Source organism: Thermobia domestica, chromosome 2, assembly GCF_964235325.1.
Source record: "Thermobia domestica chromosome 2, izTheDome1.hap1.1, whole genome shotgun sequence".
Lineage (NCBI taxonomy): Eukaryota > Metazoa > Arthropoda > Insecta > Zygentoma > Lepismatidae > Thermobia > Thermobia domestica.
In genome coordinates, this window is record NC_137455.1 from 49,070,418 (window position 1) to 49,084,255 (window position 13,838).

At 37.3% G+C, this 13,838-nt stretch overlaps 1 protein-coding gene across 1 annotated transcript in view; it reads left to right on the top strand.

The window, feature by feature from the left end:
- LOC145671874 (uncharacterized) overlaps positions 1-13,838 on the top strand; it is a 244,654-nt gene that overhangs the window by 65,389 nt on the left and 165,427 nt on the right. Inside the window, exon 3 of the mRNA XM_081741105.1 lies at positions 681-778. Within this exon, the coding sequence (XP_081597231.1) occupies positions 681-778 (98 nt within the window). The remainder of the gene's footprint in view (positions 1-680; positions 779-13,838) is intronic.

Consider the following 13,838-nt stretch of genomic DNA (forward strand, 5'->3'; position numbering starts at 1 on the left):
GAATACTGAAAAGTTGAAAAACGAGGAAATAAGAAATCTTTTGGTTGAAAAATTCGAAGAAAAATATTCAAACGAGGAAGAATAGGCGTCCCACTGCAACGGCGTGTGACCCCAGTTTGAACTCGTACAGCATACGCTCCCTTATGGCGCTTTATGAAGGTTCAATGTTCTCTCTCTGTCATTACGCAAGTTCACAGTGTAACTGAACTGCCACACAAACTGACCTTCGCCTTATGTCCATTCGCATTAAACTCACAGTGTGAGGGCCAATTGAACTGCAAAAAGCGATAGAACTTTCTGGGTTACCTCTATATAAAACACTACACTTGCCTTACTATGCCTTGCGATAGCCACGGAAACACGTTTACCTTCTTACAAACCTTTGTCCGTGCTCGTGAACATCTGACAAACTTTTGTCATTTAAGGTAATTGAACCCTTTGTATAAAAAGGATGACACGATCGTTTGCTGTAGTAGATGAGTAAATGACTAGTTCACATTTCTCGGCTGTTTGTTCTTGTGTATATTACTGTGTGTAAAATGGATACTACAAAGCCTGTCTACAAAATCATATTTTTCTCGTTTCTAGCATTGCTGTTATTATATTCTTAAAAATTGATATCTGTACTTTAATGAACTACTTGATGCGTAAGTTAATGGACTTTAATGATTTCTTTTCAGCCTCGCATAGATCCGTTGCAGTTGCTCAAGTGTTTGAGCGTATTGTTGGCTCCAAATGGGGGCATCAAGAGTAAGGAGGAAGTTCAGAGACTTGCAAAGTAAGTAAAATGGATCAAATCTTTTGTTTGGGATAGCGTCCTTATACATTATGAATGCAGTAGTTACAGTTACACACGACAAACTTGTAAGTGTAATGATGTACTAAAGGCAACTCTTTTAATTGGGGTACATAATCCGCGTCTACTAACTACAAATTACTAGTGTATATATATATTTTTAAATATTGATATATCTTTGTGCTACATAAATGAGCAGACAAATTAAAAATATACTTCTGATGGAAATGACAAAACTGATATCAGGTGCACATCGACACCAAAGGACGCAATATAATCACCGGACTTCATTCGAATGGGATCCGTATTACCAGCTTTCGTGAAGGCAGCTTCTCACCTCAAAATTTGTGTACATATTAGTCATGCTTCTACGACAGTGATCGTACATAAAAGCAGTGGACAGAAAAGTACCGTGCCTATTTACGATGGGTCACATAACTGCATAATAGACATCTTGTTCTCATGACCGTGACGGACCGTTCAGCGTCGTGTACAGTATTAGCTCCACACTGTAGCATAGTGACTCGTGCGCTGGATTAGAAGCATGCGTGCTTTTGAGTGTGCTTCCATTGATTCATAATTACAATCACCTCAGGTCACATGGGCGTATGAACACCGTCACTGATGCTAAGTAGCAGACGGTTTTATTTGGGATGAGTCCCATTACGATCTGAGCTAGTGATGACTGAATATAGCTATCTTGAAGCGTAATCTGTTAACGTGGATTATTAAGCGCCATATCGACCGAAAACCAAGTTTGGTAATTCAGGTTCTGTGGGTGAATCGCACGATCTGTCGCTAGGATTGAGAACAACCGTACAAGTGACATCTTCATGAGGAAAGTTTTGGAGACCGAGGTCATATCCTTCCTTCAGACAACTCGAAGTGCGAACCAGGCCACTGCCTGACTACATGAATTTACAGCATTTCATCAAGGGACTGGGGCTAGTCGAATCCCCCCTTCCTTCTCGGGCCTCCCCTGAAATCATTACTGATCACGGCTACTCCCCTGTTCAGTATCCACGACAGCTACTTGCCATCTATATTCGCGATGTTTCGGCGTTAGAGCGCTCACCTCTTATAGTAGGTCCCTAGTTCTATCGCAGCTCGGGCTAAATGTACTTTTGTTGGATAACATTCTATGCCTGGGTTTTCTCGGGATTCTGTTTCCTCCCACTTTCTTCTTTCCGCCATTATATATTATTATCAGCACCGTCTCCCATAGCCTTGGACCATAATCGTTTAACATTTCATATCATACATTTTACTGCTATCCACACATTGAATACAACCTGTTTTTCACAGTTGGGGCGTGAGGAATATCTATTATTATTATTATTATTATTATTATTATTATTATTATTATTATTATTATTATTATTATTATTATTATTATTATTATTATTATTATTATTAAGCATTCTCCTGTCTGTAGGTCCTGGGACTAATATGACTTTTTCTTATGTTAGAACGCTTCTCGATCTTCAACTTCCTCCTCTAAATCGAAATTTTCTTCTACTTTTCAAATCACAGATTAGCTGTGTTCTTCTTCCTACGTCTCGCTTTCCTTTCACGTTTCGCTTTCCTTTCACGTTTTGCTATGAAGAAGGAAGTTTTTTTTTTTTCCCTAAAGATGTATCCAATCAAGTCCGCCTTCCTACGCAGGATAATAGTTAAAAGCATCCTCTTCCTACCCTTTTAAAATATCTTCGGTTATTAATTTCTCTGTCCGTATACATTCTCCTGCTTCCCTCAACACTACATTTCGAAGCCTCCTAAATATTTCTTCTGTAACTTTCGTATTCTGTAACTTTACTTAATGTCCAAGCCTGTATTCGATTCTGTATTTCATGCACTTGACTAGTTTTTTACATAGTGCAGTGTTAAGCCTGCTAATTAGGAGTACCTTTTCTTATTGAATGCCTCGTTGTCTACTTGCAACTCTTGACCTGTTCTGTTTAGTGTAGTAAGCGTCCCTCGTGAAAATACTTTCCAGATATTATTACTTCTTCAGAATTTCTTTGTTCTAATCTTAATCCGTAAGGGTGTTCCCGTGGGATACATGTATTTTTTATGGCTTTCGACTTCTGTGTTGATTTTCATTCCATACTGTTTTCCAGTATCAACTATTCTATCCATCATCTGTGTAATCCTTCCTTGGTTCTAGCTGTAAGAACAGTTTCATCTCCATACCCTACCTTGTTAATGATCTGTCCTCCAATCTTGAAGTCTCCAACGTTTATTAATACTTTCTCTATTAAGCATTCACTGTAAACGTTGAATAATTGAGGTGACTGACTCCTCGCCCAATCTTCACACTATTTGTTTCTGTTTGGTGTAGGGACAGTTTTACTCTTTGTCTTGTGTACAGGTTGCGAATGAGCCTACGATCCCTCCAGTGCAAAATGTCTTTCCTTATCTGTGCCAAGTCGTACTTGGCCAATGCGAACAGATCCGAGCTGTTTCATTTACTCGTTAATATTCGAGGTCAAGTAGTGCACATTATTAATCTACTGTATAACGCTCTGCAATAATGCTGCAGAGCTGACTTGATTTCGACTGCTTCCGAGTCACCAGTTCAAACCTTGACTGAGGAACGAGACCCAGATGTAGGGGACCTAGACAAAAATGTCCCAAATGGCCCATGTAACTGGTCCGTCACTACCAGGTATGCTCAGATACGGAGAAAAGTTTCGTAATCCGGTAAGAGAATTTGGCATTTGAAGCGAGCAAAGACAAGAAATATCATAGTACAGTATCATGAATTAATGCGTGCATAAAAGGTGTTTAAATCTATGTTCTGTGCAGTACTTCTCTCATAGATATCGTATTGTCGCTTACCTTTGTTGCGTTATGTGTACCTAATTACCTGAGTTAGGGGTAAATAATAAAAATCTCTATATTAAAATGCTAGGTTTATGTGTTTGTCTCCAAACAAAAGTTTATATGTTTATCTCCAATCCTTTCGGCAATGAGATCTCGAAAATCACATGTGCTAGAAACGTGCCGTTTTCGCTGGCCGATTCCAAACTTTGTGTAGATTGTCCAGTTCTAATTGAATATTGAAACACGGTTGTTATTTCTTTATTACATTTTTAGGAGTACACTGAAAGCGTTGAAATTTTAAAAAAGTAAAGCATCTTATACGTGTTATAGATTCTAACACAACATAGTTGTATACAGCCAAATGTTTCATAGGCAAATGATAATGAAAAACGAAGGGTAACCATTTCTCCAGGCTGTGATGAATCTTTATTGTTTGGAGTGTTTTGCCCAATGAACACCACATATCACTGACATTATAATTAATATTGTATGTAATGTATTTGCTTATTAATATTGTATGTAATGTATTTGCTTATTACATACTGCATGCAGGAAGAAAGAAAACACTGATCATACATCCATTAGAAACTCCAACCGGAAGTAGGCTCAATCTTGCAACCGGTGCGAGATGTTGATAAAACAATCGAAAAAATCTCCCCTTCATGGTACTCCTTGCCGATTTATATCAAGACGTCTTTCACTTGAGTCTGTAAAGGGATATTATGTACAGATGTTGTGAGGAATGACAAAGAGAATCATGCTGATATGTGTATGATGCGCTGTGTAGAGAGCGCAGGTTCAGCTAGTATTTAATACTCATTAGTTTGTTTTATGAAGGATGGATTTTAGCTTTTGCTTTTAAGATTTCTTTTTTAAAAGCTCATTTTATTTAACGTATCGAAATTAGTATTATCGATATTTCATGTAATGTAAGGGAGAGCCGATAAATAAAGTTCCTCTATGTTGGTATTACCCATCTGTAGGGTTGTCGGAAAAGTTATGACATTAATTATTCGCATTTTTCATTTCTATGTAATTTGATAGCTGCGGCTTCATTCTATAAATGAAAAAAATAAATGGGTTTTGCAAAGTTTACAATTTAAAGATGAAAGGTAAAACTGTATTTTCGCAATATTTTATTGGTTTACTTCCATAAAGTGAAGAACTCATGTCAGGTTTGTGAATTTTCAAGTTGCGAAAGCTTACGGTGACAATGCTCTAAAAGAGCGTCAGTGCTAACGATCATTCGCGAAATTCCTTGCTGGTGATTTTTATGTGAACGACATCAAAGTTGATAACAAAACATTGATCAAGTAGTATCTAGTTACACAACACAGAGTGATTACAGAAGACATTCAAGATCAAGCGTTCATGACCATCTGTAGAAACTTGAGATACATAAGCGAGTTCGATGTTTGGGTTCCTCATAAACTCAAAAAAGTTCATTTGACGGCGCGTATAAATATCTTCGATATCCTCAGTAAACGTGAGGAAAACTGTCTTTTCGTGAAGCAACTAAAAGCTGATATGAGAAATGGATTGTTTACAACATGGTATGCAAATAGTCCTGATCTTGATCCTGAGGATGCGCCTCAACATCAAAAGGAAACATTCGTCAGAGGGACGTTGTGCTCTCAGTGGTGAGATTTGAAAGGTGTCGTTTTTCGAGCCCCTACCAAGGAACAAAAAAATTCGAGTATGTATGTCGGCAATTAAAACAGTTTGAATGAATCTACAATCCAGAAATTTCCAGAGCTCGTTAATCGCAAAATAGTTTTGTTTTATCACGCGAAACCACACCTGGCCTGAACATGACAGGTTGCTTTCACTTGATTGCAACCTTCAGCTGTGTTAGAGTATCATAGTACTGCTGTACATTGACAATTCTTTTCTCAAGGAACTCCAGTCCAATAACACTTTTTCTTGTAGCATAAGACTGTAGGGAGTACTATATCTACCGATGGAGTTACCTTGAACTCTACGGACTGTTGAACTGCGATGTTCCCACTTTGTCTTGGATACTGATATCATTTGCAATGTGTACTGTTGGACATCATTTGTGATGTGTAGTGGTGGACAAAACTGTCTCCTCCTGTGACAATTTGAGTAAGAAACCTGTTACCCTCCTGCTTATAAGATACAATTTTATAAGAAGATTGTTTGTGGTCAGGAGACAATTGGTGAGGCACCCACCACAGTGAAACTTTTCGGGATTTCAGAATATAAATGATCCATGCATGTTCAGTGCTAAATTCCCCAGCAGTTTCATCTACAGTCATCCTTTGCTCGCTTTCATTCGCATGTTCAATGTTCTCTGCACTACTGAATGGGAATAGTTGTCCTGTGCGATCCACATCAATGATACTTTTATGCCCACTTGCAACTTTATGTACCACTTCTTTATTTGCACTAACGTTACTTGGAGACTATAAATATATCGAGTTGTTTGTGGATTTCTGGAGATGACATTTCATATACCTATTCGTGCTACACTATCGTGTCCAGTGTTCAAAGTGGATGAAAAGCAGAGGCAGTATGTTTAATTATGATTTTGACTCGACATACCATCTATCTAAATGCTGAAATACAGTGAGGGTATGTTGCCTAAAAGATTGCATATGACTGTAAACCATTGGAGAGCTTCTCTGTAGTTACAGGACGGGGAAGGAGGGGCATGGAGAAATTTCGATCCCCCGCATACGCGAAAACGCTTAAAAACCAAGTTTTCTTACAGAAAATTTTGAATAAAAACTCCCGACCTCTGCAGCGGATTGAGGGATATTCCAAAGCCCGAAAGATCCATTCCCTACAGCAGACAACCCCAAAATCCTCCCATGCTCAAAACACAACATTACATGCATTGAGGCAAGAAGACACACATACATAAGAAAGAAACAATTCAATATGGCACATCAAAATATAAACTAGATGAACTTCTTTGAGGACACCTTATTTTAAAAACAAAAGGTAGGAAAAAGATAACAAGAATGTCGGTGTTGTTAACACATAAGAAATGAAACCTTTTAGCGTGCAAAGCTATTCGTCAATTACTGTGTATAAAAATGGAATAAAGATATTAAGTATCTACTCTTCAGTGACGGTATGTTTTGATGTTTTGATCACTGAAAAACCAGAGGCGCCATGCCTTCAACATTGAAAAATCAGAGGCGGTATGGCATACCACCGCATACCGTCTCATTCGACCCCTGATCGTGTCTGTCTAGGATTCCAGCAGACCACCATTTGTCTTTATGGTCGGGTGTACTTTTACATGCAACCGTTGTTTCCGTTAACCACTATGCCGTCACTACCTGTAACAAAAAGACCATTATACTGTGGATGATGGAGAAATGTACACTCATGTCCAAAATTATTGTCGCATATCTATAACTGTCTTCTTGTAAGAATATAATTTGATAATGATTTTGCAAGGTACTTTTAATACTGATAGTATGTGTATAATCGGGCAATGTATATTTGTGGTAAATTTCATAAGAAAAGAATTATAAATACGAAAATTATAATGAGTAAAATAAAATGTTGCTAAATGGTAGTGATGAGCGCAAGAGTCTTGGTCTTGCAGTTTTTGCAAGAGTCTTGCATGCAAGACCAAGACCAAGGGGTGCAAGACCAAGACCAAGATTAAGACTATACCTGCAAGACCAAGACTCTTGTGCAAGAGTTTTGCACAAGTACCGGCTCGGTGGTAGAGCAGTCACATGTGGTTATACGGGTCCCTGGTTGGATTCTACCTTGCGCCATGGGAACTTTTTGGTGGGCAAATACCGTGTGGGTGGGTTTTCTCGGGATTTTGATGTTTCCTGCTACTTTCTTCATTCCACCATTTCATTCATTTCTCAACATTATCGTCTCCCTTAGGCTCGATGCATAATCGTAGGACAAACTAGATACTTCGTTTCATTTCAAAGCATATTAGTGGTGTTTTTCTTACAAAACTAAAGAGAAATGTAGTGTCGACTACATGGGTATGGCCTTGGCTTCCAGACTCAAGCATCCGTTGGAAATTTTTAGTGTGTGCTCATAAAATTAATATCGAAATAACATTTTCATAACATTGACAAAAACTTAGTAATGTGACTGCAAATTTGATTTCATGGGCGGGTGCTTATACGTTGAATAATTGTTTATCAATATAACTTTTAGCCTCCTTAGATATACGACACATCGAGGATTGAGCGATATAGCATTATACTACAATAATACATCTATATTATAAAATTGAAAGTGACTATTTTTGTGACTCCTAATCTCTTGAACCACCCGACCGATCTTGATCAAATTTTCAACATAGATGCAGTGTGAACCTGGAAGTGTTTTCATCATTTCACTTTGATGGTAAAACTTAGGGGAGGGGAGAAAGGGGAGTTATAAAATAATAAATAAAACTTAATAACTTGAACAAAACGAGCAATTTCGATTAAATTTTTAATATAGATGAGGTTCAAGTCTGGAATGTTATATGTCAGTTCACTTTGACGGAGCAACGTAGAGGAGGGGAAGATGTACAAAAATCAATATGAATAAAAATAAAAGTGACTAAGTTTGTGACTCAATAACTTGAACCGATCTCAATCAAATTTTTAACATGTATGAGGTTCTTTCCTGGAAAGTTTTTTAGAGTTTGTTTCACTTAGATGGTAGAACCTAGGGGGGGAGGAGGGGAAGGGTGTATATATATATATATATAATGTGTATGTATATATAATGTATATATATATAAAATAAAACTTAACTCTTGAACCATCCAACCGAACTCGATCTCATTTTCAACATACATGATAATCGGACTTGAGATGATTTCTGTGATACCACTTTGACGTGAGGGAAGGGGGAGGGGAAAGATATTTAAAAATGATCGAAAATGACCGATATTAAAATGGAATTATAGTTTTGGGGGTTGCTGAAATAAATAGTGACACTTCCGATGCTGTTTAGATCAAAATTCAGCCCCGTGGCTTGGCGGTGGGGAGGGGAGATATATACATAAAAATGATCGAAAATAACGAATATTAGTGTCGAATCCATAGTTTTCGAGGTCGCTGAGTTGAATATTGAGACTTCCTATATCGTTGACGACCAAATTCAGCCTCGTAACTTGGGGGAGAGGGAGAAACCTAATAATGACCAAAAATTACCAAATATTAGTGCCTAATCCATAGTTTTCGGGGTCTCTGACACGAATAGTGACACTTCTGATGCCGTTTAAATCCAAATTCAGCCCCGCAACTTGGGGAGGAGAGAGAAACAAAAATAATCGAAAATGACCGATATTAGAGAGCGCTTTACAAATAGTAAAAAAGTGATTGATTAGCGAAATATTATTATTATTATTATTATTATTATTATTATTATTATTATTATTATTATTATTATTATTATTATTATTATTATTATAGTTTAACCCAACGAAGTAGGTACTTAATGCTAGTAATCCATATTCACAAGTGAAACTTCAAATAACATGGAGTTTGATGCCGTTATTTTGTATTTCTAATACAGGTCAACGGGATTTATATAAATAGAGTTTACACAAAAGACATAGACAGTTGAGTCGTTTTCAGTTTTCACTCAAATTATTCTAAAATATTTAGAGGTTTGATTATAATTATAATTATTATTTTAATTTTCTCTCCCTCTTTTTCTGGTCAATATTGCTAAACATATCATCATCGTCATAATAGCTATTCTGCCATTATTGGCAGGTTATTTGCTTCAACAGACAAGGTTCGACGTTCGGTGGTCCTCAGCTAGTCTCTTCGTCTTGACGTAGCAATTTTCTGTTTTAATACTTTCCTTCAACTAGTCTGCTTCGCTCCCTCCCTCTCTTTCCTTCCACAATACTCTCTAGCACGTCCCTCATAATACAGTTCCTCCTAAGCCAATATCCTTACAGTTCCTCTTCCTCCTCTTAACAATACCTAAAATTCTTCTTTTTTGCTCCTACTGCTAATATTTCTAACACCTTCTCATTCGTTTATGTTCAACACAGCTAATTCTCTCCTTTTTTTATGCCTATGTTTCGAAAGTCTGCAATTTTTTCATGGCTTTTGCGTAATGTGAATGTTTCTGCCTCATAAAGTACATATTGGAATCAGTAAAACAAAGTTTCAATATTTAATTGGAAGTTTGTTTAATACAAAGATTAGCTAATCGTGGTTGAAAAGAAAAATGTGGCGCCTTTAGAGTGTAAAAATTAATTTGCAATTCATGATATTTCAATAATCTGCGCCGTCTGATTTTCTTTCATGCGCCTTAGGGGTAGACTCCCTAGTTTGGGAACCAGTGGAGTGTTGGAGCTGTTAAAAATTATAAACAGATTACGAAACGTTGTGATTTAGCATATCTTATAAGTAGTGAAGCGTGGGCACTTATTAAAAAAATAAAGGTAATCAGCTATGTTGTACACTATCATCATACTTACACGACGTTAAAATATATTACATTTAGAAACATACATTGTATTTCCGTTACTACTGGTGCATTGTAGAGTTTATTATCTCTTATATCCATAGTAAAATTTACCTATGAAAAGCTTGAGATTTCTTAAATGCAAGACTTGCAAGACTCTTGCATGCAACACCAAGACCAAGACCAAGACTGGGTATGCAAAGCCAAGACCAAGACCAAGGGTTCCAGTGCAAGACCAAGACCAAGACCAAGACCACCCCGGTCTTGGTCTTGGTCTTGCATTTGCTCATCACTACTAAATGGGCAATAAAATTGTATTTTAATTTTATTGTTCTTATTTACTGCTCTTTTGACATGAAATTTGCCACATACATGTCTTTGCCGATTATACGCATACTAACATTATAAGAAATGCCGGGCGAATTTATTATCACATTATATTCCTAGAACAACGTATTTATAGACATGCGACAATAATTTTGGACATGAGTGTACCTATTACATGATAACGTTAGAACATTAAATCAGCATGGGTTTTCATGAGGTTCTCCCGTTTCCTTCCACAATTTATTCCACTAATTCTTCGGGTGCATGCGGGTACATCGGGGTACATGACAGGTGCATGCGTAATTGTAACGGGGGATATCAATTTAGTTGTGGGAGAGGAAAGTAGTGTCGTAGACAAATAGGGTTTAGACGAAAGAAATAAACGGGAAGAGGAGTGGTCATTTTTTTAAAATAGAAATTACCAGTCATTGGGAACACTTTGTTCAATCAGCACAAGAGGAGGACTTACACATGGAAATCCTCAATAGACGGCGGAAAATATCAAATAAATGATGACATGATTCAGGACAGGTATCGGAGTATCTTGTAAAACGCGAAGACCCTTCCAGGGGCCAACATTTTCTCTGATCATAACTTTGTGTTGGTCGAAGTGGATATTCAGTTGAAAAATGTAGGGAGGAGAAAAGTAGGCAGCACGATGTTGAATACTGAAAAGTTGAAAAACGAGGAAGAAAGAAATCTTTTTGTTGAAAAATCCGATGAAAAATACTCAAACGAGGAATGAATAGGTGCAATTACCGAAAGTATATTAAACTTACATACAGCAGGCTGCAGAAGATGTAGTAAGTTACCGCGAACACAAAACGGTTAACAAAACAGTGTCCATACGAAGTGGTCCAGACATGGTTGCTGGACCATCTCCGAAAATTATAAAAAAATAAATGTGACGAACCTTGTGTATGACAAGGTCAATAACATCATTCACGTTGTCGTATGTACAATCAGCGGCAAAAAACCTGCAACATGAGCATATAAGTTTATTGTGAAATGACGAAGTCTTTTGCTCCAAAATAAGTATGCACGGGAGGAGGCCGAGGTTTATCCTGGCGTGATTCGTTTCACTTAGACGTTATGTTCATTTCCTGTGCTGTTAGGCGCAGTTTCACAATAAACTTACATCCTCATGTTGCAGGTTTTTTGCCTCGGATTGTACAAGTGTTCCTGAGTGGCTGTCATCTTTGTTGTCAGTGGAGTACCATTTTTTGCATTTCCAAGCGTTTACGAAAACTACAGTTGCTCAAGACGTACGTATCAGACGAACACCAAATCGAATGTTTAGAGGAAATACTGAGGTACACGGAGAACTTATACTCTTGCTTCTAAATAGATATGCGGGGTTGCAAACCAATACATGAAGTCACTAGAAAAAGTACAGAAAATTACACTTTTAAAGGGGCTGTGTTTTGGGATGACATAAAGTGGGGTGTTCATAAGTTTTGTGCTGAATACTGTTGCATGTAAAGAGTCTGCAGAAACATCTACACCTATGATACTACTGGCATCGTAGATATATGGGGGTCCGAAGGTTGAAGTTTGTGATTTTAATACCATTTTTGGAGCGTTATATCTCAGGAGGGTAAAGTGCTAAAAAAAAATTGCTGCTTAGGCCACAAAGTAAATTCCGTTCCGTGTGTGAATAAACTATTGCAAAAAAAAAAAAAAAAGACTGGTATTACACGGAGAAAGAAGTAAGGATTTGGTAAAAACGCGAAGAAAGCACGCGCGAGACTATGATCATAGCCCGGAAAATTTTAAATGTTTTGATATGTTTCATGCTAGATCTCGAAAACTACGCATGGTTCAGCAATTAGGTCCGCTTTTGTTTGTGTTCAGTTGTGCAAAACTTTGCGACTGGCATTTGTTCCGTCTTTCTAGCTCCATGATCATTGCCGCGTCTACAGGGTGGACAGTTTATTTTGACCATCCGCTGTAACTGAGAAACCAAAAGAGAGAAAAGCGAAACTTTGCACGAAGCAAGTATAAGGAGGGAACATCTATGTATGTATTAAACAGTGTTGGCAACCCGATATAAAGTTATATTTTTGAAATGGTATTAAGTCAGATTATTACGTTTCAAATCAACAAACTTAAAATATCAGGTTCGTTATTCAGTGTTGCAAACTAAGGATGTTATAGTATCACAAACATCCAAAGTTCGGAAGCCTCTAACGCAAATACAGCATAACGGAGATGCACATCGGAAGTACTTTAGTTTTGGATACCATGGCCATGGTATGACTTGTTTCGAATGAATAGGAACGATGTTATCGGTACTTGAAAATTTATTTTAAAAAAAAACCTTATTTCGAAAAAATGCTGAGATTAGTATCATATCTAGTTAGTTGTATGGTTTGTAATGGATGTATAAATCAAGACTGCTCTATATAAGGCTGGGGTCATACTGTGTCACGCAGTGGCGTATTTACGATTTTGTTTCGGGAGGGGCTTTGCTAACTTTCGGGGGGGGGCTTTGCCTGAAAATGTGAAAATTATGCAAGATATTCCATTTACTTGACTATACTAAGTAAGATTTCGGGGGGGCTTAAGCCCGGAAGCCACCCCCCTAAATACGCCACTGGTGTCACGTGATCTGTGATGTATTCCTGACGTTGAGTGGCGACAAGAATCAAGCTGGGGGACCCGCAGAGCTTGCGGAAGACATTTCCTTCGCCTATTGAAATACGGAGATCTTACCACCTTGTAAATTCTATGGAAAGAGGATAATAGCACAAAAATTTTGGATGAAAGAAACGAAATAGGAAAAAAAAAATATATAAATAATTTCGTAGTTTGGAGTACGGTAACTTTACAATATTCGCCCAGATCACCACATTTATTTACATTTCTATTATTAAAAATAAGATGCAAAATACTGGGACGGGGATCACTTCTTTCCTTCAGCTATCTAAGCAATTCTATTTGTATCTTGGTGACAGGGAGGTAGCCAGGGGATAGTCCATGGGGTGTAGAATCCCCCGAAAATTAAGGTGAAACGAAAAAATGCTACCTATAAACAGCATTTTTCACACTAACTTTAGAAGTTGCAACAGTCTACTCCCCCCTGCCACACAAACACCGAAATGATGTAACTAACGGAATAAATGTCAAACGAGTAAATAAGAAGTAATTAACAAATCTCTTAAAAAAAAAAGTAATTTACGTAAAAAAAAGTAATTTGCGTAAGAAATTTGAATCGCCCTGCTATATTTACCAAAAAAAAAAAAAAATGCATAAGATTAAGACTATTCTACTAAAAGACAAGTTTTTTTTTCTCTTTTGCGAGAAATATAAAATGAAGAACTTACCCTCTCCTTCGACGTTATATCGATACGTTAAGCTTCATTGTGTGACTACTTCACTAACTTTGTCATTTTCTTTTGTTGAGCGTGACTTGGTGAACTAACATTGTTTATATGCCTAATCCTAATAATAGTTCTTA